The sequence below is a fragment of the Rutilus rutilus genome, assembly GCF_951802725.1.
Source record: "Rutilus rutilus genome assembly, chromosome: 17".
Lineage (NCBI taxonomy): Eukaryota > Metazoa > Chordata > Actinopteri > Cypriniformes > Leuciscidae > Rutilus > Rutilus rutilus.
In genome coordinates, this window is record NC_140230.1 from 5,264,522 (window position 1) to 5,292,310 (window position 27,789).

The 27,789-nt window shown below is 37.1% G+C and overlaps 1 protein-coding gene across 1 annotated transcript in view; it reads right to left on the reverse strand.

Annotated features, from left to right (window-relative positions):
- The window catches only part of tgfb2 (transforming growth factor, beta 2), a 41,784-nt gene that overhangs the window by 10,962 nt on the left and 3,033 nt on the right, over positions 1–27,789 (reverse strand). Inside the window, exon 2 of the mRNA XM_084435273.1 lies at positions 3,207–3,370. Coding sequence (XP_084291399.1) covers positions 3,207–3,370 — 164 coding nt within the window. The remainder of the gene's footprint in view (positions 1–3,206; positions 3,371–27,789) is intronic.

Sequence of the window (27,789 nt, forward strand, 5' to 3'; positions counted from 1 at the left end):
TCCACAAAATTTGAAACAGCAACTCAACGCTGATAATAATAAGAAATGTTTCTTAATAAATGTCTCTAATTTTTTTTATTATTATTTTAAATTGTACCCAATATAACTGTTTTTACTACATTTTTGATCAAATAAATGGAGCCTTGGCGACTTTGCCCCAAATTTTTAAACGCCAGTGTAACATTATAAATGCTATTCATGCCCGCAATTACTTATGTGACGACTGTCAATGTCACTGATATTCATCAAATAATAATTCATGTTGTTTAACCAGCTGTCTTTGGTGATCCACTAATTACTAATAGTTTAAGAAGACAATTGATATGTATCCTGAAGAAGGCGGTATAGCCGAAATGCTTATATCTACACTTTAATTTTTTTTTTTTTTATGATTTAGCCCAGTTAATTAAATGTTTTTTACTTCACCTCGCGAGTGCCTTGGAGTATTTCGTCTTCATAATAATTCATGATATTAGAAAAAGATGTGTGGATTGACAGCGTGAATAAAGTATATACTAAATATAGGGAAATTGCATAAAATATCACTCTTTCTACTCTTTCAGTTTGAGCTGTTTCACCAGTTCACTTCAGACAACAGTCCATTCTTAAAGCAAACTTTTGCCTGACTAGATTGACTGCTTTTGACTCCCATCTTGAACTTTTCAATGTTATATGCAGATGAACTATATTAAATGTATTATTTTGCACTTTAATTAAAGGTCACTTTAATTATAATGACCATATTTTCCTGACCAGCTACAACAGGATCATTAACATGAGTAATAAAAATGGAACAGGATCAACCTCTCCCTTCCCTGCAAACTCCTTTTAAAACCTCCCTAACACATTCACCATCTCTGTGTTAGTGGGACAGTGTTTACTGCACCTGTCATGACAGACCTGACACATGAACAGAGAGGAGGGGAGCGAGGTTAAATGGAGAGGCAGGTGGGAGGAGGGGAGCACAGACCTCGACAGCACTGGGATTTTATTTGGCCCTCGAGACCCTCGGAACTCTAAATCACCAAACAGCATTCCACACTCACTTCTCTCCACACACACATAAAACCCCGCTGATCGATGGGCCGGAGCTCTACAGCACCCTTAAGATAAATAAACGAACATACGAGGAAAGAGGAGGAGGAGAAGAGAGGTTAAAAAGTGCATGTGTGGGCGCTTTCACACTGCGTACACAAGCCTGTTTGACGTCAGAGTTTGGTTCACTTGGTTGGTGTGAAAACGGTTTTCTGAACTTGAGTGTGTGTTGGTGAGTCCATCTGAAAAGTGGCCCGGGTTACTATTAACTCTGGTATGATTCACAGGCTCATTCATAGCTCAGAAGACTTCTTTATTATTTATTTATCTGTACACTGTAAAAAAAAAGTTATGAAATGCACTAGCAATTTCTGAGTGGCATTTTCAGTGTATTTCCTAGACCTCGTACATATAAAACATATAAAACAAGAGTTGATTATGGACGCTTGTTTCCAAGGAATAAAATATATTTTTGCAAGACTTTTGTCTCGCAATAGTGAGTTTTTATCTCACAATTTGGACTTTATAATTCACAGCTGAATTTCTGAGAAAGAAGTCAGAATTGAAAGCTATAAACTCACAATTGCCAGAAAAAAAGTCAGAATTTCCTTATTATTATTTTTATTCTTTGGCGGAAACAAGCTTCCATAGTTAATATAAATACATTAAGAGGTTAGGTCTATAATTTGGATGGCATAGCTCAGATCATTTGGTTTCGGGAGTATTTGATGAGAAATGTTTGAGTTCTTATTGAAATCTCTGAATTTTGAAGTTTTGTTCTCAGGAGGAAAATATGAGAAGCCGGAGATGCAAGTCTCCATTTGCTCTCCATTCAATCTAATTGCAGTTTATGAGAAACAGCTGAAATATTAATAAGATTAAAGAGGTGAATTGCTATAGACGACATATAATTTGCATCTCTGCATGGCACCTTTATTTAAGCAATATCACATCAGCAAGAGTGCTATTGTAGTGAATGGGTCAATGACATAATACATGATTTGCCCTGATCTTTTGGCTTTCTGGCATTTAAAAAACAAAACTGCATGTATTTTGTGAAAGAACATTGTTTTTTTATTGCGTTTCGGCTCTGCATGACTGTGCAGATGAATATGGTTCCTCATAACTAAAAAAGATAGAGCGAGATTATCCTACTGCTCATAAAACATTCACTATTAAGAGATATAACCAGTTTAGATAGAAAAAAGCATCTCAAGCTGACTAGCTGAAAACATTACTGTAGCTTTACCCATTAATAGACATGTTACTTTCTTAAAAATAAACTCCATCACAGCGCTACAACAACCATAATGAAATGAGCCTTCACTATTGATAATGCTTTACAATGAACTCTGTCAGAGAGCTACATATGGCAATTTATCTGTTCAATAACATACCTTATTTCATCTGTTGAGTAATAAAAAAGCCATCTCTGCATCGCTTTTACAACATTTTAAATTCCTCAGTCCTCGACATCTCTCAAAAGCTAAGCTAATGTTGATTCTTGTTTTATTACGAGCTCTGTCGTTCTCTTCTCCAGCAAACTCTCCTCTGTTTAGCGTTTGTTTAAAACGGGTGATTCCTTGGAGGCTCGAGGCTACATGTCAACCTTTCTCACTCGTTGTGACAACCAACCTCTAAAATTTACTCTATTTACAGATATGACGAGATACACACGGGCGAGTGACGCATGTACGCAATAGCATAGTGAATCAGGGTAAGACAAAGGTAAAACAATTTTTTTTTTTCAGAAGGATTGATAATTAACAAAAAAGTTACATAATATACCTTTAAAAATACATTAAATTGGAATTTGTACATACAATGACTACACTTGAATACACCTCTTCGAGGATAATCATGTTTTCTGAAATAATAAAAAATATTTGGGGGCATAAAAGTAAAAAAAATAAAAAATACATCATATCTGATCTCATAAATGAGGAAATTGTAATAGTTTGACACAAACTTTGAATAGTATTTCTTAGAAAAATATTTTACTTTATATATTAATTCTCACGTGTAAAAACCAAAGCTTGCATGCAAGTAATTGTCCAGACAAGATTTTTGTACTGCTGCTGTCATGACAGTTGTTCGGGGAGTTGAATGAGTGCATGAAGTCAAAGGAAATGCAAGAATGATGAAGGGCTGAGGGACAGGAGAAGACTTACCTGGTAAAGCTCAATCCGCTGCTCAGACACACGGGCCTTTGGGTTCTGCAGCCTGAAGATCCTGAGCTCGGCCTTCACCAGGTTTGAAGCGTTTTTCTCCATGGAGCTCACGTCAAACCTTAGCCTCCTGAAGTACGGGTTGTAATGTGTTGGAGAGATGACATCTGGAACAAACACAGTGGGCACCGTTACTGACCTACTAAGACACTTTCCTTATGTACCTGCATGTGTGGAGTTACAGTATGTTATGTTACAGTATGTACATCCAGTCCCTTTACCAGTAAATCTTTTACACCATTGTTTAGTACTTTTGTATAAATGGAGTAGTGTTAGCCTGGTCAACATGAAATCAAAACTGACTTGCCAGGGAAGCAGTTGCAGGAACCTCCCCTTGTGAAAAGAAATGTAGGCCTACTTAATTGCATTGAATGTTTTTTGTTTGTTTTTTGCAAACAAAATTTTAAGGTAATATATTATAAATGAAATAATCGGCCACATAAGGGAGTATACTTTCGTAACTGTTTACTTAAGTAAACTTGGTATTAATGTCAAAATAAAAGTTTTACCTTAAAGGTGCATTGCGCAACATTTCATGTTAAAAATACCGGTTTTTCGAACCCATACATGCTTAAACAATTGCCTGATGGGCTGAATGAGCCCTTCTATGATCACTGCGATTGCCTCTATAATCCTGTACAGTAAAATAAATAAGAGGGATTCGGGTCGGAATCGACTGGGCGTGACGTCATGCGCGTTCACGCTCACCTGGCTATGTCTGGCAGGTTTGTGTATTCGCCGCCATAATCCGCATCAGCGAAGACAACTCAAGCGACTTTTGCAAAAGTAGAAGATGGATTCAAAGAGACCGGCTTCTAGTTCATCCCAAACCCCAACGCAAACTCCACGTAACCGCGTGCACAACTCTGGTTGCAGTTTCGCGTGTCGCCAGAAGGGGGCATAGTTCTGCAAAAACTCAGAGACTTGCGCAATGCACCTTTAAAGTACATTTTAATTTATTATGATGAATATCCTTCTGTCATGCTTTAAAGAAGTACACTTATTTTGATATGTTGACTAACATTCTACAGCAGATGTACTAAAGTAGTTGATTATAATTGTATCTGTAGAGTGTTCTTCAATATTACTTTTAAAGTTAATATGGTCCACTTTAGACAACTACATGCAACTACATGTCAACTAACAAAAACAAAAGCAAACAGAGTCTAAACACAGGAGGTGTGTCCAAATTCACGTACTCATGAACTATTCTATGACGTTTTGGAGTATAAATATTGCAATAAGTGTGTTTACACTGAAAAAAAAAGTACGCTTTAAAAACCCGGATGATGCACTTAATTAAGGGAAAAAGAAGTATGGAATGTTGGACACTTCATGCACTCAACTGTCGCAGCTTTAATCACGTAGCGGAGGAGCTATCAGACTCCAAAGTTGAATGACAAAATAACCATATACAATTCATGCACTACATGGTTGAGTACACAGTGCATAAGTACATAGAGTATAAGTGCATAGTGTAAAGTGTGTCATTTGGGACAAATGGAAGTGAAACACTGGAACAATGGGAACAAGGAATATACGCTTCAACATAAGAGTCCTAAACACAAAATAGGGGAAACAAGACAAGAATCATAACTGTTAAATAAGTTGGCATGTACATGCAAAGTTGGGAAGCATCAAAATAAAGTGTTCGCCGATATTAAGCAGACAGTCAACTAATACTCTAATGACTGAAGGTGACCTGTAGATTCAAAGTTACTTATAGTTAGTAGAATGTCTAAAGTGGACCATCAAAATAAAGTGTTACCGTTAATATATTTTAAATGTACTAAATTGCAACTTAACATGACATTAAGGTACTGTATGTAGTTTAGTTAACCATAAATGCTTGTCAGTAAGCTTTAACCATATTTTAAAGACAATAGAAGTAATTACACAGTAGAAATTGATTTAGTAAAGTTGTAAATTAAACAATTATTGGAGAAAGCTTTACAAGAAAATACAATTTTCACACTTTCTACTTCAAAATGTTGTTTAATTTAATGTGTTACTTGCCATTTCTGTGTAATTATTTGTGAAATTTTCAAGCAATTTCTGAGTGAAAATCGTTTCAAAGTAAAGCCCACACCCTTATAAAAATGTATAAATGTGTATAAAATAACAAATAAAGATGTACTTAAGTCCTACTAAAGTGTGTCAAAAAGCACTCTTAAGAACTACTAATTGCATTTAACATCAATTTTAACTATAATACAATACATTTAATTGCATTCATATTCAGTTCAGTATACTAAAGTATACTTCTTTTTCACAAGGGTCTGCATATTGCACACAGCTCATGGCACTCAAGGCGGTTGAACTTTGACTGAGCAAAACAAAGTCTTGTAGAGGCAACGCACAGTGCTGCGATGATGTCACTGTTTACGTGCGAGCCCTGGTGCATGTTGGGCAGTGATGTAGTGTGTACACTCAAAGTGTGATGAAACAGTGGAGGGACACACCTCTCGGGCCGAGCTGTCACGCGAGGGTCAGCTGGGGTACAGACCCGCTCCATATGTTCCCGAGTGAACCCAGTAGCCCAACATTCATTCAGTACTCAAAACCATGTGTGAATGTCATGTGCTTGACAGGCTCCGTACACACACACACACACTGCGTGTGCCGAGAACCATGTGTGCAACAGCGAGATGAGAGCGACACTCGGCACAGTAGCTCAACAAATTAACAAAGACAACCAAAGCCACATGCACAACTGTGTAAGCTAACATCTGAGGGATACGGCAGCAGGCCGGCGTGACTCCGCATGAATTACGGTGGCGCGATGTCGTGTGACACACAGCAATATACTCAGTTCCCATGTGATTCGAGAGGGTTAACCTACCACAACACACATAAAACAGCAACCATGAGCTTAGCATGCCTACAGAGAGAAACCATGTGTGTGATGCTGTCAGACGGTGTATGATGAGGCCTGAAGCACTAAACGGACCCTGAGCGTTGCACAGAAGCCAGGGATCACAGAGGCTCAACGGTTTGTTTAATAAGCCTACGCACATGAGACGGACAGAAGAAAACATTTGGCAGCTGCAGTGACTGTAAGAACAATCAGGGTTTTAAAGGAAAGCCCTGTTGTGATGGTTCCTGCGTTTAATCCTATTGCAAAAACGTCAAGCGTCAGTTCTCAAAGGCTCAAGATCTCAAGCACCAGAAGTCTATATATCCTTATAAGCATGATCGAATTTATGCAGGAGCCAACTCCAACTCTTCTCTTGACCAGCTGGACAGAAGGGCCAAGACTAGGGCACTTCTCTGAAGCTTTCTCACTCCATCAACAGACTAAGTCACTCTTACAATGAGCCAGCGTAAGGCGCAGTATTTACATCTCGACTCCATGAAAGACTCTGCTGTGCTGGTTCTACACTGGACGCTTTGAGCAGGGTTCACTGGAAACCACAGCGCACGCTCTTCTGAGTTCACACACCAGTGAGAGCGCACATACGTATAATGATCCTTCTAATCTCTATACACCGCAAGCTTCCTGTCACTCTGCAGTCCACTGGGGAATCTGGGCTGACGCAGGAAGAAAACCGCTGATTTACAGAGATTCAGTAGCGGAGACTCTGTAACCGCTGATTTATACGAACGTGACATAAAAATGATTAGTTACATGTGGTGCCGCTGTGGTCTGAACAAACTCATCAGAACCACATTAACATACACAGAGCGAATGTATTATAATTACAGTGAAACACACAGAAAATATTAGAATGTGTATAGACATCCAAAAGCGATAAGTACTGATTATTGCGCATAAACAAAGCAGGACATATAGTGCTACCCGTGGACATGTGGTTTAATCTTTCCTAAGTGCCTCCAACATCAAACTCTTTCAATGATTAGATGCTACTGACCGAAAGCTTTGAAAATTCAGTGATTAGTTCTTCCTCAAAAGTCAGCCAACCAATCAGATTAGAGTATGCCAGATCGAGAATGTGCCTTTGAGTTTTATGTCCAGATGGCCAGTAAACAGACTATGGGCGTGTCATCTGAAATTAAAGGTCATGTGACACACTCAAAAAATATTTAGGCCTCAATGTAAGATTTATGCATTTGAATTGCATTACACAGTTTTAACATAAAACAATGACCTCAGCGTGATGCATATTTATCATAAATTAAAGAAAAATCAAGTCATAGTTTATTATTAACTATTACTAAACAATTATTCAGCTAAAAAGTATGAACATGGTTAAAATATGGCTAGCTGCGGAATAAGCATTATTAAAAAAGGCAAACTACAGCTACAGGTTTTATTTTACTATGAAAAAAAAGCATAGAAAAACAAAAAGCTCACAAAAGCAGATTGACTACATCATAATCAGTTATTCATTTTCCGTTGGTTCTCTCTTGTTTTTGCATGTGTGCATAGTTTCTTTCTTGACAGCCTGGCCAAAAATTGTGCATGTTTCATTGCGTTATCATCACAAATAAAACAATCGACTCCAAGCACATCTACACAATATGCCTATAAAATCTTTAAGACATTTTTAATAATATTTCAATAAGAGGTGAAAATGTCAATTTTCCAAGGCCAGACATGACTTTTGGCCACTACTGTATGACCTAACTTTATAGGTACTGTAAAAAGTGAAACTGACACTCTCAGCTTGGCTGTATTTTCTTTTTGATCGTGCAAGAATGAAAATATCTCGCAAGGGCTTAATATTCCCATCTAAGGAATTTTACTGGCTTACATAAGCTCGTTGATAGCACCTCGTTACCAAACATACAAAAAAAAAAATGGTGTAATATAAAATAATGTAACAATTTTTCAATAAAAAGAGATAACATTGGAAAAGATTAGTCAGATCTACTTCTGAAATTGAACTGGTTGAACCCGATATAAAGTGCCCACAAAGAGCAATAGCCCTGATTAATGATTCTCTCACACACATGCACGCAGGCACGCACATACACACACACACACACACACATTAATAACAGCAAATAGCCTTTTTAAGTCCCTATAAATCACTCATCAGGTTTGCCATTGCAAACACTTGGATCTTAAACTCAGGAAGTCTTTGTGAACGAGGAGCACTTGTGATGTGCTCCAAAAAATATGCACAGTGGCTTGATCTCACAAGAGCTTCCTTCCTGAGAGGAAAGACATTACAGACCTTCACTGTGTTTAGTTATCGCAAAACGCTTATCTGACGCTTCTGCACAGTTTCCAATATGTAAACCTTAACTGAACCCTCGTACGCACATCTGTGAATACATGACATCATGTTCAATTTAAACACTAAAACCGTAAGCCCTGCCGGTGAATAAGCTGTTTACCCTATGTGGAATATACATCTTGAAGGCATTAAGTAGTTAAATAGACATGGAGACTGGATCCTGGTTACTGATCTGAACGCTCACTGATCAAACACCTGTGCCAGTAAATGCCTCCCAGTGTCCTTTGCTCCCCCACTGACCCCAGTCCTTCTTCCTGTGTGCTGGATTTCCTCCAGGCTTTAATGAAACTGATAGATTAGTGAGCTTGTCTGCTCGATGACACGGCTGTCCGTCCTTCAGTCTCGAAATAACTCCTGTTGCTGAGCGGACAATCTCTCTCTCTCTCTGGCTGGAAAACGCTGTCAGATGTGTGGTTGACAGGGAAAGAGTTAGCGTTTGAATCAAATTACACATACAGCGCTACGCCTCCGCAACACACACTAACACTTGAGCGTATACCTATCTACATTACAGTAAAACGCCCCACTCATCTCCTGCAGATGTTTCAGGTCGTCTGTCATTAGTGGCCAAAACTCTTGGAGGAAAAGCTATTTGGCCTTGTTAACAACAAATATCGGTCACACTTTATATTAGGTGTCTTTAACTACTATGTATTTCAATAAAAAAATAAGTACAGTTTACTTATAGTGTTCATATTGCATTGTGAAACACTTGCTGTTATTGAGGTGTGTTACGGGTAAGATTAGGGACAGGTTTGGTGGTACGGGTAGGGAAGGGTCAACTGTGTAATTACACAATTGTATCAAATGATTAATTAAAATGTTAGTACAAAGTAGTTAAATATATCTAATATAAAGTGGGACCCACATATTTGTTATACTGACATTATATTTACATTAGAGTGTTAGCTATAACTTTGATGCATTACCCTGAAAAATATTGATAGTTGATATCAGAGTGAAAAATTGGCACAACATTAAGGAAGGACATACAATTTGAGCAATATCTAAGTGAATTTAATTTACTTTTGATCATAATCAAAGTTTTTTCAATGAACAACTTAAATTCCTCAGGCATGATAGCTCTGTGTGGGATTATAATAAATAATAATGACATTGCTATTTAATGATGTACAGTTTGCAAGCAAATCACAACTTGTATTTCTAGGTAGCAACAGAATTGATAAAGCATTCATTTCACTGTAGCTCGACATCTAAAACCTTTTACCTTCACAAATGCCTGTTTCACATACACTGCATGGCCAAAAAAAAAAAGCCACTGTTTGGATTTAAATAGGCAAATGCTTAAGAGTCTATGATTGGATCATTATTGCAGATTATTATGTTTCTAGCATGTTATTTGCAATAACATCAAAATAACATAACGTAATTTATTTCCATCAAGATGTTGTATTGACAATGCAAGAGTCCAGCACATCCCAAAGACTCTCAGTGAATGTAAGGTCTGAACTCAGAGGAGACGATTCATGTGTGAAAATGATTCTTCATGCTCCTCACAACCATTCTTTCACAATTGAAGCCTGATGAATCTTGACTTTGTCATCCTGGAATATGGCTATGATGAGTCTTCCAACATGGTGGTTTAAGAAATAAAAAGCTACACACTCCATCAGTTAGGGTTAGAAGAACTGTTGCCAAACATATAACATTCCAGAAACATAATAATCACTGCAATATTGATCCAATCATTGACTCTTAAGAATTAAAGACACTCACACTGAATTAAAGCCAGGATGCATTGTTCTGGGAAAAAAATTTACACCTGCGTTAACACGAAAAATAACTAATTTCACCATAAAATCATATGACGTGTTCTGTGTTTCACAGTGACCATTTGACTTTCAGCACTATTACACGAAAACATTATTTGCCCAAATGTCAAAAGTCTGTTTAAATTATTAAAACTAAGGGTATATCTTAACTTTAGAAGATTAATTGTATCATATAAACTGCATATATACAGCATTTTTTAAATGTGTCACAATATACACAGCAGAGTATGCTGCCCATCATAAATCAAAGCACGTGACAGACAGTGGTGAGAGGAGAACAGCTGAAAAAGCTGACACACTCGATGATAGTTGACTGTATTACACTGCCAGTGTGAAAGCACAGCTTCCTGCACTGCTTCCGCTCTGCTTGACCCGTCATGTCGTTCCAAACCCGTAAGACTTCTGTTCATCATTGACACACAAATTAAAGCCACACTATGCAAGATTTGTAATATAACAGCTTGGAAGTCATTTCGATGGTAAACTAACTCGTAGTAGGGCGAATCATCCCGATAGCAAAGCAAGGGGGGGAACTTGCAGGTTTGAGAGGTGTCAATCCCTGCCAAATCTCGCGAGAATCACGTCTTGATTTACAGCAACATATGAAGCAGCCTCTATGGAAGACACTAGCACGCATTTCAGACGTGAATCATGGCAGAGTCGACGAAGAAAATGAAGAAAGCGCGGTCAGAAGAGTCAAGGAAAAGAAAAGAAAAACTCTGCGTGAGTGGTATTTACCACAGTAACATTAAATACAAGTACTCCACAGCGACTCGGGTCGCTGTTTGACAAAAACGGAAACTGCAAAGTATGCCTTTAATACATTTTTTATGAAATCTGACAAATTTCTGTCCCTCCACCAAAATATTGACACCTTGACACCTTAACTTGATGTGTAAGATCAAACCTCAATTGGAAGTAATTGGTGACAGAAGTTTCATTTTTGGGTGAACTAACCCTTTAAAGGGATCAGTCACTCAGCAACGTAAATTCTGTCCCATTTACTCACCATCATGTCGAGATCTGAAAGCTACAGCAGAAAAGAATATTTTAACTGAATAATAATGTAAATTTGAGTCTGTTTCCCCATACAAAGCTACCATGTGTTTGTAGAGGCTTTGGTTACACTTTATTTCAATAGTCCACTTTAGACATTCTACTAACTAGTAACTGCAAGTACATGTCAACTAACTCTCATGAGAGTATTACTAGACTGTTAGGTTTGGGTTTGGGTTAGTAGAATAAGTTGACATGTACATGCAAAGTTACTTATAATCAGTAGTCTGTTGGGGAGCATCAAAATAAAGTGTTTGCAGATATTAAGTCTACTAATACTCTAATGACTGCTTGACATGCAGATGCAAAGTTACTTATAGTTAGAATAATAGGTAACGCTTTAGATTACAGCCCGGAAAGTACTGCGTAATTAAAATGAAAGTACAGTGTAACTTTCGGTAATTACAGTGTACCTATAAAGTACTTGCGTGTAAGTATAGGGGAACAATATGTAAAGTCTTGGTAATAAAGGCGTAACAACCAGGAAAATACTGCGTTATTAAAACGAAATTTCAGTGTAACTTTCGGTAATTACAGTGTACCTATAAAGTGCGTACGTGTAAGTATAGGGGAATAATATGTAAAGTTTTGGGAATAAAGGGGTAACAACCAGGAAAATAACAAATTATTTAGGCAAATTATTTAGACTGTAAGTATTCCATGTAGTTACAGGGTAAGTATGACATTGCGGGCTGTAAATTAAAGTGGTGTTTCTTACCCTCGTTTCATGTAGTTACAGGGTAAGACATTGCGGGCTGTAAATTAAAGTGGTGCTTCTTACCCTCTTGTTTCATGTAGTTACAGGGTAAGTACAATGAAAAACACATGTACAATCTGACATCACTTGGAAAACCTTTATTTGAAAAACAACTTATTTCAAAACAGATTTACAACATATTACACTTCTTATAAATTTAATTTATTATATATTTTTTTAAATCAACTTTTCATTTCAAATTCTAAAGTCCTGACATAAAGTAGCATGTTTTGTCCTTTTTTGTTTCTCTTGCATGGCTTCTTCCTCCTCTTGGTCCTCCTCTTCTTTTTCTATCGTTCCACTGATTAGCCTAATCTTAAGGAGTCTTTTTCTATTCTGTATTATGTATTAAAAGAAAATACAGTAGCCTACACCCAGAAATGTTCTCATAATTTACTCATCTTTTCGCTACAGACCAACTTTCACCAGCGAGTGCATGAGAGTCGGCTTCATAGGGGCGGCTTGAATGGCTTCGCGTTTGGTGAAGCTTTAAGTTCATTGCATTCTCGCGGGAGTTTGATGTGAAACGTGCTCGAGAACTGGTGTCTCTGTTCTTCTGCATGGTTTGTTTTTCATTATTATTATCTGTTATTGTTTGTATTTTGTTGTGAGCAATAATAAAAACATTTAAAAAAAATAATAATTCAACATTGGTTTTTCGGTGCGCTTACGTCACGCTTTAAGCCTCACGCGTACACGACAGCTGCGCAGCTCGGACGCGGACAACTTGTATTATACTTTCTCTCAACCCTCTCATGAACGCGCAGGTGACAGTTGGTCGGAAGCGATAGTCTACAGTTTAAAAATTTAAAATATTTGGTATTTTTCTTACAAACGCTTATCGTTTCACTTCAGAAGAAGAGGAACAAGAGGAGGAGGAAACCAAGCAAGAGAAACAAAGTGCTGTAAATCCGTTTTGAAATAAGTTGTTTTTCAAATAAAGTTTTCTGAGTGATATCAGATTGTGTGTGTGTACATGTGTTTTTATTGTACTTACCCTGTAACTACATGAAACAAGAGGGTAAGAAGCACCACTTTAATTTACAGCCCGCAATGTCATACTTACCCTGTAACTACATGAAACGAGGGTAAGAAACACCACTTTAATTTACAGCCCGCAATGTCATACTTACCCTGTAACTACATGAAACGAGGGTAAGAAACACCACTTTAATTTACAGCCCGCAATGTCATACTTACCCTGTAACTACATGGAACAAGAGTATATTTTCCTAGCATTTAAAAAAAAAAAAAGTTGCACTAGTTTTACTTGCCTTGAAACTTAATCAGTGCACCTTTGCAATAATAACAAATTAGCCTACTTTATAAATGCACTGATATGTACCCCGTAATTTAAAAAAAAAGCCTTTATGTATTTTTATACACTATTATTACAAAAAGGTGCAGTGTATGTTCTCGCTAAATTGCTCCCAAAAGTAAGATTCTAAAATACTTAGTCTAAATAATTTGCCTAAATAATTTGTTATTTTCCTGGTTGTTACCCCTTTATTCCCAAAACTTTACATATTATTCCCCTATACTTACACGGACGCACTTTATAGGTACACTGTAATTACCGAAAGTTACACTGAAATTTCGTTTTAATAACGCAGTATTTTCCTGGTTGTTACACCTTTATTCCCAAGACTTTACATATTGTTCCCCTATACTTACACGCAAGTACTTTATAGGTACACTGTAATTACCGAAAGTTACACTGTACTTTCATTTTAATTACGCAGTACTTTCCGGGCTGTAATCTAAAGCGTTACCGAATAATATTTAAAGTGGACAATCAAAATAAAGTGTTACCATGTTTTTTTATGAGTGAACTATTCCTTTAAACAGCTGAGCAAAAGCTTTCCAACACAAAAAGCCTTTTTAGCCTTAAATATTACAAAACAAACACAGACGCTTACTTATGTTTAACACACAGACACAGAATAGTGTTTATATTATTTTCAAAGGTATAAGTTTTAGTTACCGTGGAGACTTATGGCACGGCATGTGGCTTCAATAAAACGATGACATTAAGGGCCTTATTTATGGGGATATATTAGTTTTCTCAGTTTTTACAAGCAGTGAATTATAAGGAAAATATTCAAACGTTTGTTCACATTCAAAAGACTTGATCCTGATTTATGAGTTCAAGAAATTGCCGGATGCAACCGTTTGCAACCTCAGAGTCATTTTTACCATTTGAAAATGGAAACTGAGACCAAATACTGGTAGCACTGTGCTAAAACTCCGGGAAGGAGAGCGGAGGGAAAGCATTTGACCTACTTTTGAGCATTTCTCACTTCTGTAAGACATGCTCTCGGATTCCCCCGTTCCCTCAGCAGGACGCGCTGCTCTCGTCCTGTCCTGTGAGGGTAAGAGAGAGGAAACGGGACAGTGCAGGCTGACCGGAGGCGGAGAGGTGAACCTCACACTGTAAGCTGCTGCTGGGATGTGCTGTTCGACAGTAGTACTTCAAGTACTAACTAGAACAACATTTCAATAACATGACAGTAGTTAAACTCTTTTCAAGACATTGTTGCCTTTCCAGTAATTTGCCTTTCCTACTTTTTCCATTCAGTTGAGCACAGTGTGTTGAAATTCTAAATCCCCAGCTAAGAAAAATACGCTTTAAGAACATTTTGCTAAGATTCCCATTGAGTTATGAAAACATTATTTCGGAAGGTTCTCTGAGCGTTCAAAATTTCCAATCGATTCATAATTTCCAAAAATTTTAAATGTTTTTCTTCACTCTAAAAATTGCTGGGTTATTTTTTAACCCAGACTGATGTTGGGTCAATTTGTTGGGTTATTTTGGGTAGTTTTCTGTAACCCACAGTGGAAATTACGCACTACCTCACAAACTACTCAGCCTGCTGGGTTATAGTAACTCACTGCTTGTTTGCCAAACCGGATGATTTTCGTCTCCTGTTCTGAGAGAAAACTTCTATAGGTACAGGTACATTTTCCTGAACAACTTTAAAGTTTGAAGTTTAAAGTATTCAATAATTAGCCTACTGTACAGACAAAAACATCTGTAGTTTAAATTTTTTTCAATTACATTTACAGTTGATTTGCTCCGCTAAATAATTTATATAAATTAAATCAATATATAAATAACATCTGCTGCAAGACAAAAATAAGAAAAAAACATTTATGAGGTAAAATAAACCCAGCTTTTAGTCAATATGAGCTGACATTGGATGGGTTACTTTAACCCAGCATGTGTTCTGTCCAATATTTACCCAGCACTGGGTTTCCTATCGGGTTGTTTTTAACTCAGCCTTTTTTAAGAGTGTTGGTTACATGCGAAATTTAAGGGAACATGTTCTCTGAACATTCTAAAACAAGCAGTAACATTTAAAAATGTTGGATGAATGTCCAACTAAAACGTTTCCGGAAAAAATGCTACATGACCAATAAATAAATAATGTTTTAAAATCACAATACTATTGTTTTTACTTATATAATGCAGCCTTGGTGAGCAGAAGAGGCTTCATTGAAAAACATCTTATACTGACCCCAAACCTTCAAAAGGAAGAGTGTATGAATTATGTTTTTTCTCCTATAGTTTTCTAAAAGTGGTATTTAAAAGTGTAAATTGATCTGTTCAAATGTTCAGATTGGAGAGAAAAAAAAACAACAACAAAGTTATGTCACCTGATAGTTGTAAAAAAATATATTACCCCTTTAAATAGCTTTGAAATAGCCCACCTCCCCCACATATCTTCAATGGTGTTAGCTGATTTGTATTAGTGAAACTAACTACTTACTGTAGTTTAGCTACTTAAATAGTGAGTAACTTAGTTTCCAAGGCTAAAATCACACAACCGCAGAATACAGGAGTCAGTTTTGTTTAAAGCACCACATTAAATTCTGTTCAAACTCAGAGACTGCCAACAGCATACTATAACCCAAGCATATACCATGCATTTTCAGGGCTTGGATTGAATTTGTGCTGCATGACAGCTATAGTTGTCTGTTACGTCTTTGACATAAATATGGCAATAAGCAATTCGCTGGCACAATATAATGAAAACTGCCACAATATAGTGGTAATGCACAGTCATAAAGCTAGACAAAACTCCAGTTAAGTGTTTGTGCAGAAGAGAAAGAGAGAAAAAACAAGCCAGATCTTTGGCTGCAGAGGATGAAAGCATTGGGAGCTGCTTTTTAGAAATAAAAAGATAATGCAATGAAAAGTCAAGAGATTTAGTAAACCTGCATTCCACAAATAAACAATGACTCAACTTGGAAATTGACTGTGGTGACCTGTTCATGCAGACATTTTTCTCTTCCTGTCTGCTGTTGTATGTACAGGACATTTGGAGAGTCGCTCGACTTGCACCTGTTAGTAAACACTGTTTTTCCGATCTCGAACACTGCGTGGAAGCAGCCAAAGTAGCTTCCAAAAAACTGCTACTGAGAGTCGAAGCCTTGAGAGGCCGAACGGAAGCCAGATTAAGCAGCGAGGGCAGAGGAGTGGGAGTGGGAAGACAAGGGAATGCTGGGAAAGAAATGAAAGACTGGGAAAGAGTGGGAGGGAGAAAAGTGACTGAGAGGGAAAACAGAGAGAGAAATAAAGAGAGGGAATGTGAGATGGAAGAGTTCTTCCCTCCACCCTGACGCTCACCTGCCAATAGCAAATTGAAAACAACTCTGTTCATAATCCCTAGGAACTAAAAATACCCCATACTTTTGAAGGCCCTTCCATGAAGGCTGCTTAGTCCCCGCAAGACTCCTTCTGAGCAACCGTCCAAAACACACACACACAGAAAAATGATAGACAAAGAGCTGGAAGAATTTATATTGGCACTTTAATTTGAATCCGAAAAAATTTAAAAATTCAAAGCGATCTTTTTTCCTTCTTTTTTTTAAGAAAGTGTGATTAGTTCTTGCCATGCAAAAGCTGCTGTCACAAAGCTAGGAGTGTGTGTGTGTGTGTGTGTGACTGCCAATATGCGTGCTGCACTGTCAGAAAAATTTACAAAAATTTTACCTTTAGGGGTACAACTGCTAGTCTCTGGGGCAATACACTTAGAGTAGTAATATGCACCCTTAAGGTGCTATTAGGAACTTTTATTGGTAGATAAGAGTAGTTACTCTTAGAGTAATAGTTATAAGAGTAGTAACTAATTGATAATTAACAACGTTTGATTATGTATGCACACCCAAGGTGTAACGGCCACGCATTACTACCTCGGGTGTGCATTATTTTTCGAATAATTCAATGGGCCGGAGTCAATTATTCCGCTCATACTACGGTTACCCAACGCATTCTCATCCTAGGGCGTCATATACTGACGCTTTTGACATTTCGTCTACATCGAACGCACATGGCACCCTTTAGTGTCAATATGACACGCACAGAGCTTTGTTCAGTAATGGGTAGGTTTAGGTCTGGTGTAGGGTTAGGGTTAGACCGCTAGGAGGTGCCTTCTGGCCCATATCTATCTGCGTCTCATATTTAGGGTGCCATGTGCGTTCGATGTAGACGAAATGTCAAAAGCATCAGTATATGACGCCTTGGAATGAGAACGGGCTGGGTTACCACACCTCGAAACATTGTTCAGATGATGTATTTCAAGATATTGTCCTTAAAACGCTCTTGTGTTGGACTAATTTCTTTCGCATTAAATCCCAAGCCTCCATTGCTAATTCTCCATTGCTAGTTAGTAACAGAGGCTTGAGCCACTGATAGCAGACTAAAGCAAAGTCTATGCCATTTTTAGAGCAAGAGAGAGTTAGAGCAAGAGAGAGTTAGAGAGAGAGAGAGAGAGAGAGAGAGAGAGAGAGAGAGAGAGAGAGAGAGTTATCAAGTGTGTGTGAATTACCCGAGTCTGTGCATCTCACAATAGTGTTCAGCAGCAGCGTATACTAATAGCGAAACTGTAAGTTTATCTGCTTCAAGAACAGGGCCGTTATTACCTCGCTAGTGAGAAATGTCATTGTTGTCAAAGTTGTTAAACTATTTTACCGATAAAATCGTCAGAGCAGCACTGACAACACGTTTCTGTGCGAGTGTGTGTCCGTACTGGATGTGCGTTTAAACGGGAGAAAGAGTACAGGCTTTCTGTACATAATAAAATGTAATTTTGTGGCAAAAACATGGAAATAATTTGTCATTTTTATCCTATTGTTTATTATGTTTATTTGCTTGGTCAGTGTCGCTGCGGGTTTTGGTTCTTTTGCTGTTGTAGCCTGTAAGGACCTTTGAAATAACTGAAATCATTTGGCGAAGTGATATAGAACTGTACTGCAGTCAAGACCTGCCTGGAACTACTTTAGCCGTGCGTTTCCCTGAAAATGAATCATATCCGTAGCACGAATGGTTCTGGATAACATTTAACACCAGAGTTAAAATCCTTAACCCTGTAAAGCCTGACATTTGAAATGGAATATTTATTTTATAAATTATTTAATAAATATATATATATATATATATATTTTTTTTTTTTGTTGTTGTTGAAGATCACATTTGATATATCAGGCTTTTATGGCTCATATAGTATGATATAGTGAGAATATGGAGCTCATACCAGAAGAGGAAAAACACCTCAGTTTTTTTTCAGAGATTCAAACTGAGCAAAAATATGCAATTTGGTGCAGATGCTGATATTTATATGGAAACAAAAGTGCAATGAAATTCTGACATCTTGTAATGTAAATAAATGAGATTTTCATAATTATAACAGTATAACAGACTACTGACATAATATGCTTATAAATACCACTTGTTGCTCTATATTTCCCAACACTGTAAAAAATTTCTAACCCTCCCAAATCAAAAATTTCAAGTGACCGATAACATCTAAATTTTTCAATTGGCCCAAGTGAAATTCTTGTTGCAATAGTCTGTTAACATTGGCTCAATGAGAAATAATACGTCAGACTAATTGAAAAATGTAGATGTTATCGGTCACGTGAAATTTTTGACTTGGGGATGTAATTTTTTTTTACAGTGAATGATACGTCTTAGAAAGGAGGTTAATTTTATGATCAAAACTCTGTCGTTTTTTATTGTGTGGGCAATGATGACTGAGAGATGAACAAATAAACCTTGGACCTCAAAAGCCTGACGATTATATTTGATATTCATGATTTTTCAAAAAATGATGTATGGATAATAAGGTGCTTTAGTCCAGTAAGTGTTCATCTTGACATATTACCGATAGTATACAAGTAAATCAAAACTGTGTTACCAGCCAGGACCACCACTAAACCTCATTGCCCTGCTCCACATTTCTGCATGTTAAAATGTCAAATATGATCACGTGGTATAGAATATTATGTGATATAGAATATTGTGTGGTATCCAAAATGATTATGACAAAAAAATTATTTGTCTTTCTTTGGAAGCTCAGTATGCATGGAAACGTAACATCTGTCCGTCCACCCAGAGCATCTCGATCTTCCTTTCTCGCTTCTTTCGAGGCCCTGGACACGTCGAAGGGCCCCAGATTTCATTCCCACACTGTGCTGAGCTCGTGTTAGAGTATTGTATTACATGAGACCTGCGCTCTGCCTGTAAACAGTATAAAAGCGTTGGAAGAGCAGTTGTTATTCTTTCACAATCTCTCTCTCTCTCCCTCTCTCATCCTTTACTCTTTCTCACTCCCTTTCACTCTTTCCCTGTTACGCAATTCAGTTTGGCTGTCGCTAACTCCCGAGTAGAAGCAGAAGAGGGTCCAGGTCTTGCGTAAGTACCGAGTCCCTCTTTTTCGACAATAACCCCACTCGAGAATCTCACCGAGAGATGTTTAGTGGACCAAAATCAAATCTCTCAAGGCAGCTATGAGGAAACCGAGGGTTTTGTGATCAGGATGTTCTGTATAAACACACAGGCGGTAAATCTGCACTCAGTCTACTCCGATCCAACTTGGTACATTTCTCCCCAAGCTTTCATAACATCAACAGTTCACACTCACATCTGAGGGGAACCCAAAGAAATGTGCAAAAGTAGACGTTCATAAATAAATAGCTGGTGGATAATCTCACTCAGCCAGACCACTGACTAAATTGCTAAAATGACTGGTCCACATCGCAGCTCATTCTGGTAAAGAACCGCCCATATAGACAAGAAAAGACTGACTGACATGTAGAACATGTTTTTTTAGCTTCCTAGAGGTGCATTTATGTTATGTTAGAAATAGATTATACCACAATAATAGGTTGTTGTGTGGAGAGAAAAAAAATGCATTAAATTGATCAATAGCAACAGTAAAGACATTTATAATGTTACAAAATATTTATTTTTCAAATAAATGTTGAACTTTTGAACTTTCTATTCATCAAAGTATCCTGAAAAAAACGTATCACAATTTCAACACAAATATGACGCAGCACAACTGTTTTCAACATTGGTAATAATCAGAAATGTTTCTTAAGCAGCAAATCAAAATGAAGGATCATGTGACATTAAAATAGAAAAATGTCCCTGTATTTTTGTTCTACTAAATGGAGCCTTGGTGAGCGTTAGAGACTTCAAATACATTAAACTTAAAATAATAGGTCAGAAAACATATTTTCTGCCAGTCCAAAAGATAAGAACCAATGGCCCGGTTTCACAGACAGGGCTTAGATTAAAATGTGCCTTAGAAAAAGAAAGAAAAAAAACCTTACTGGTTGCATCTCGAGACAAAACAATGGCAGTGCAAGTTGCTTTCAGGTAAAACAGCTCAAACATGCATTTTAGTCTGGGACTAACTTACACATTGTCTGTGAATCTGGCCAATTATTTCATTGACAACTCCGAAAGCAAAGCAGAATATGCACATCTTCTGTGAATATCTAGTTTACTTGCTACTAAGACAAAACTCATTGTATCAACCTGTTATCCTGTAAGCAACTGTTTCCAGGCAGTGTGATTGAAAACATTCAACTCTTGGAAGTTGCCTAAACTCCACGATTAGACAGATTAGAGTTTGCCAGTGCAATAAAATGCTTTCCAGTTTTGTGTGCAATATACATTTGTGGGAATGGAATCAAAGCTGGTGGATGACATGCTCTGGTAACACTTTATTTCGACGGTCCACTTTAGACATTCTACTAACTACAAGTAACTTTGCAACTACATGTCAACTAACGCTCATTAGAGTATTAATAGACTGTTAGAGTTCGGGTTAGTAGAATAAGTTGCCAAGTTGCAAAGTTACTTATAGTCAGTAGAGTGTCTGTTGGGGAGCATCAAAATAAAGAGTTAGCTGATGTTAAGTCTACTAATACTCTAATGAGAGTTAATTGACATGTAGTTGCAAAGTTACTTATAGTTAGTCGAACGTCTACAGTGGACCATCGAAATAAAGTGTTACCCATGCTCTGATTGAGTTCAAACTCCTTTTATATCCATTAATATCACTCATAAGGGCTGGATAGAAACAGCCACGCAGTATTAATAGACTGTTAGGTTAGAGTTCGGGTTAGTTGAATAAGTTGACATGTAGTTGCAAGGTTACTTATAGTCAGTTGAATGTCTGTTAGGGAGCATCAAAATAAAGTGTTAGCAGATATTAAACAGACAGTCTACTAATACTCTAATGAGAGTTAGCTGACATGTAGTTGCAAAGTTACTGTCTACAGTGGACCATCGAAATAAAGTGTCACCCATGCTCTGATTGGCTGGCTGTACGATGCCATGCACGTTTTCTCCCTGCAGGTCGCTCCTTTTGTATCCATCAATATCCCTCAGAAAAGAGCCACGCAGGCCTAGAAGAGCTGACGTGAGTGTGACAGGCAGTGCAGTTCAAGCGCCGCCCTTGGCCCACTCGCTCTGGTGTGTTGGGTTGTTTTTGGGATGGCCTGTCCGCACGCCTGTGTTTATTTACAGAGGGAGAGGCGCTGGGAGATCTCTCAGAGTCACTAAACATAATCCGTCATGCACACGCACCGGCCTCTTCTGGAACATACACAAATGCTGACACACTTCTTACACCCATGCACTCCAAACACACTCGAGAACAACTTCAACTTTCTAAACAAGCAGTACTGCATACACACAGAGGATCCTGTATTTGCACAAAGCAAATGATTGAATGTCACTGCGATTGATCAAAAAAGGTGATGGTACAAGCAGACTTTTCTATTGTAAGCGTGTTAGGTTTCAAATGATAAGATCTTCAGATCGTTTAGCTACTATTTAATTTCTCATCTATCTGTGATTCATTTAGTATCAACTTGTGAGCGTGTTTATACAGCAGGGCAGATATTCTCTGGACTATTTCGTTATTTGGGTAAAATTAGCTCAGCTCCGTTTGCCATGTGTAACAAATTAGTTCGTACACCCTGTAATTTTCTCAGAGATAAAAGAGGAACTTCTGTCTACAACTGTGTTAAAAGGCACAAATTATTTTGCTCTTAAACTAACAAAACGGCTGACCTCAGACGAGCAGAAATAGCAACAAAAGCAATATTGTTTCGATGCGCGTTTAAATTTAGGGTGTTTGCGAACCTTTTCATGACTGAATGTTTGCTTAGAGACAAAACCTCACTGTCACAGAGGTTTGGGTAACACTTCATAATGACTTCATCAATGTTCATTAGTGCATTATATAACTCTCAACAAATCACTACTTAATGTACATTCTGATGAAGTAATGAAAACTTGACTCACACATTTTCACAAACATTCCTTCATTTGGTTGTACAAGAACGACTGATATGTTGAGCAAAGTGCTTGTTAATGATATATTAGTGAAAATGAGCATAACTGAGTTGAGTATGATCTGGATCCTTAGGCATTCTCAGTGATTTTACCCACAGGGTAGAAAGTGAGCCGTCTGGCACTGACTGCAGACATTCTTCATTTTGAGGAACATTTAGGTATAGTAATGTACGGGAGACAACGTATATTTACTCTGTGAACTACACTGTTACAGGTATCTTGCTATAGTTCAGTACATTCATTCATGAAAGGCTTAATTTTTGTCCGGAAAGTGATTAAATAAACACAAATCAAATATTGTACAAACTCCTGTAATGATTAATGGTCTATAATAAATCATATGAAGCTGTCTATATGAAAACTGGAACGTTTTTATCTAACGGTTACTGTGCTGAACAATCATTAAAAGAGTGTAGGAGCTCAAAATATTGCATTTCTACGATGCCAACAAACTAAAGCAATGATCAAGTCAGTCTAAAACTGCAAAGCTCAATTTAGCTAATTCCTTTTATAAAAATTTAGATTTAAGCTATATTGTAAATAATTGGGAAGCATGAATGATATTCCCAGCTAACAAAAATATTTTCTAAGAATGTTTTGAAATGATATTTTTTATCATTCTGTCTGGCATTTTAAACGTTTTAAACACTTTTTTTCTTTGTTGTGCGAATGTTTAGGGAATATTCTATTTTATCATTTTGCAAACATTATGGAAATGTTGCTGAATGTTCAGAGAACATTCAAAAGTAACTGTATAACATTTAAAAGATTGGTGACACTTTATTTCGACTCCATCTGACTCCATTCAACTAACTATAGGTAACTTTGCAACTCCATGTCAACTGACTCTCATTAGAGTATTAGTAGACCGTCTGCTTAATATCTGCAAACACTTTATTTTGATGCTCATCAACTGACATTCCACTGACTGTAAGTTACTTTACAACTACATGTCAATTTATTCTACTTACTCGAACCCTAACGGGGGGGACGTTCCATGAATGATGTATGTTTTTGTGCTAATGTTTTGAGAACATTATTAAATAGCAGATAACTTTGAAAGAATGTTCTGGTAACGGTACTGGAAGAACGTTTGTTCATAACTCTGAGAAAATATTGCTAGAACTTCCTGAGAATATTCCCTGTTAGCTGATGGGTTAATGCTAAGATATTGCTTTTGTTTGGCTAGTTATTAATTGCATGAAAGTTGGTTTAACAGTGTAATCACGAGTGTTATTTTAGTTGGTCGGAGGAGATAACGCTAAGAAGTTTAACAGCCACGTCCAGCTGTTTTTGCTCAATGACTCACTGTCATTTTTTTTAACAGGTTAGGTGTGTTAGAGGCAAAAAAAAAAAAAAAATGGTGCTGATATCCAGCGCAAACAGAGAGCATACTTCAGCAAGCACTCAAAGCACATATATACTAAGTCATATACTCTTGAACAGCATAAACCACACAAAGTCATAAAACGGCTGCAACATAAACCATTTCCTAGAGCCTGGTCCCGGTGCACAGAGACGGCCTTGTGTTCCTGTGTGTGCAGTCACAAGGGAGCTCTGTACTGGGCTCCAAGAGACCTGCGTTTAAAAACAGACCGGTGGGGCCACGGTATGTTAGCATTTATGCATGCATGGACATTTAATACCACAGTGAAAACATGCGGACCTGTTGAGCTGTATGGGACATTAGATTTAATGGACGTTCCTGCAGGACGGACGATCTTTGAACGAGTTGGTTTGTTTCTTAAATAACGGGGCAGAAAAATCCATGTATCATGAGACTGCAGTAAATAACAGGGGTGTGTGTGTGTGTGTGTTTACTGTTGGAAAGTTCACTTTGTGAATGATGTATGAGCAACGTTATTGCTAATAATAAAGCAGTAAACTAGAAATTGATGCAATTTGGTGAATAAAAATACTGTTAAAAATAATGATTCCAATTAGAACCAAACCGGGTTTTAGAGCCTGTGTAAAAACTTTTTTACACCCCAAGAACTCAATCAATGCAAGAACACACATTACTGTTCAAAAGTTTGAAGTCAATCCGATTTAGAAATAATGTTAATAATAATAATAATAATAACAATACTTTTATTCAGCAAGACTGTATTAAATTGATCAAAAGTTACAGTTAAAGACTTTATATTGTTCCAAAAAAATCCAATTTCAAATAAATGCTGTTCTTTTGAACTTTCTATTTATAAAAGAATCCTAAAATTATATAAAGCAGCACAGCAGTTTTCAACATTGATAATCATCAGAAATCATAAGGAATCAATTACATTTTACTATATATTCACATAGAAAACAATTGTTTTAAATTGCAATAATATTTAATAATATATACAATTTGTTTTGTATTTTTGATTAAATAAATGCAGCTTTAGTGAGCAGAAGTGTTTTATTTCAAAAATATTTAAATATTTTAACCGTTAAAAAATAATTAACCCTGTACAGTATGTATCAAATTCCATAGAACAACCATTTTTGGTTCCACAAATAACCTTTCAGTGAACAGTTCTTAAAATAAACATTTTTGTCTTTTAATATTTTAATAATCTAAAGAACATTTTTTGACTTACAACATTTCCATTCTACTAAGAATTCCGTTCTTCTGTGGATGTTAATGGTTCTTCATCGATGCAAATAAATAACCTTTATATTTAAAAGTGAAGAATTTTATTTTGGTGCTTTAAAGATCTATACCCTATACCAGTATGTTGTTCTAAAGAAACCATAATGCACCACAATAACTATTTAAAGAGGCCATATCAAGCCCTTTTACAAAGCCTTGATTTCATTTTTGGGCTCTATAAGAACAGGTTTTCATGCTTGAATGTAAAAAAAAAAAAAAAAAATCCTCCATTGTTGCAGCTCCTCTCTTCCCAGTCTGTCAGTAACACTCTGTTTAGTTCCTGTCTCTATGAAGCCCCTCCTTCTGAAAAGCATACTGTGCTCTGATTGGTCAGCTGGAGCAGTGTGTTGTGATTGGTCGAGTGCTTTGAGTGTGTTTGGGAAACGTTCCGCCCCTTTCCATAACCGCCAGTTTCAACACACTACTAACTCACTCAACCAGGCCCCGCCCCTTTATTCTGCGTATGAATTATTTAAATGAGGAATATTGTGTGTTCATTCCGGAAGAAAACTCAAGACTACAATGGAGGCGATTCAGGGAGTTCAGAAACACTGACACTGATATTCAGAATAACTGCCTTTGGAGGGACTTTGCAGACATTTTTTATGCTCAAACAGCAACATTACAAGTAAGTTGAAAATGTTAAAATAAAAAGCATAATAGTTCCCCTTTAAACTCCGCAGAACCATCCGGCCAACTCTTGATCAGAAGAGAGTTCTTTGCTGAACCCACGAGCCACTGAAGAAGCTTTATTTGTGAGAGCACATGAGATTGGCTGGAGGTGGGGAGAGGGGAGAACCTCTCCAGTGACTCCAGCTCCACACCCCAGCAACAGTGGGTCTCGGGCTGGAATTTTCCATGGAGCATGTGGCATACGCACACTGCTCTCGAGTTTAAATAGTGCTGTGTGGGCTCTGCCAGCGCTCTGTCTCCGCATGAGCCCCACTCTATATCTCTCTCTTTCTCTCTCACATATTTGTGTGGCTTCCAGTGCCGTTGTGCCCTGCGAGCGCTTCCTGGCGCCCCACCAAATAAGGCAGATAGCCTGTATGTGTTTATTAGCCAGCACATTATTCTGACACAGGACACTTCATTCCAAGTCCAGGAAAAAGTTAACTATGTCCTATGTATTCTTCGTTCTTTTCTATTTGCTCTTTGTTTCTTTGCCACACATTGGCTCTGCTCCAGAATCTGCACTATCTTCATAGGCAGCTGCCTGCTAATGATTCTGATCTGAAATGGAATCTCACAACTGACCATTTTGGAACGCTCTACATAATCAGTGACTACAAATAGCACTCCTCACAGGAAGTGCACTGGATGCTTGACTCACCATTGGTTTCTGTAAAGATTGGTGTTAGCGTGTTGCTAAGCTAACACCAGTAAACTTTAAAGAAAATACATAGCACACAAATATTTGATACATTTTGTTCATTTTTAATTAGACTGAACTATTTTTTTCTTTTTACACACTTTTTAACTATATTTATAGGGTACAACGGGGCTAAATTCACACTGTGGTAAAAGGCGCAATTGATTTTATTCTCCTCTAAAACCACTAGATAGCACAAAACTCACCGCAGCGCTTTTCTAAACATCGTTGTTTCACGATTCACATGAAAATTTGGCTGACTCTTTCAATATATTTAATATTAAAAATGGTTAACACTTTATTTTGATGGTCACTTTTGAACATTCTGTTGATATTAAGTAACTTTGCATGTCAACTAACTCTCATTAGAGTATTAGTAGACTGTCTGCTCAATATCTGCTAACACTTTATTGTGATGCTCCTCAACACACATTCTACTGACTATAAGAAACCTTGCAACTACATGTCAACTTATTCTAACCTTAACCCTACCAGTCTACTAATACTCTACTGAGAGCTATAGTCAACAGGATGTGTTAAAGGGACCATCAAAATAAAGTGAAACCTTAAAATGTTGTAAATTTATGTAGCAAATGAGAATTGATACAATTACTGAACATATGTTTTGAGACAAAGGTCTTGTTAATGATTTTCAGTTTTGTTCAAGTAATTAAATCAGCATATTTTCAATAACTGAAGACTATGCAAAAGTTTGGTATTTAGGGTAAAGAGTGCCCCTGCTGTTGGGATGAAAGGCACCTTAATTAACATGATAATAAATAGCTGTCTAACTTTTCCATTTGTTATCATGATATGGTTAGATTCAGAAGTTAAAAATCATTTATTAGGTTAATTGGGTGTCTAGCTGAGAGATGAACACCATCTTTGTAATGAAACGATCATATTAAAAATAATATTAATCATATCATATAATAAAATATATGTACTGTAACTACTGCAAAGCTTTCAGAATCTCTACTTTTTTTTTTTAAATATATTATTTTATGCATTCTTAAAAAGAATGAGGATTTAAATTGAGAATTGGAAAGTAC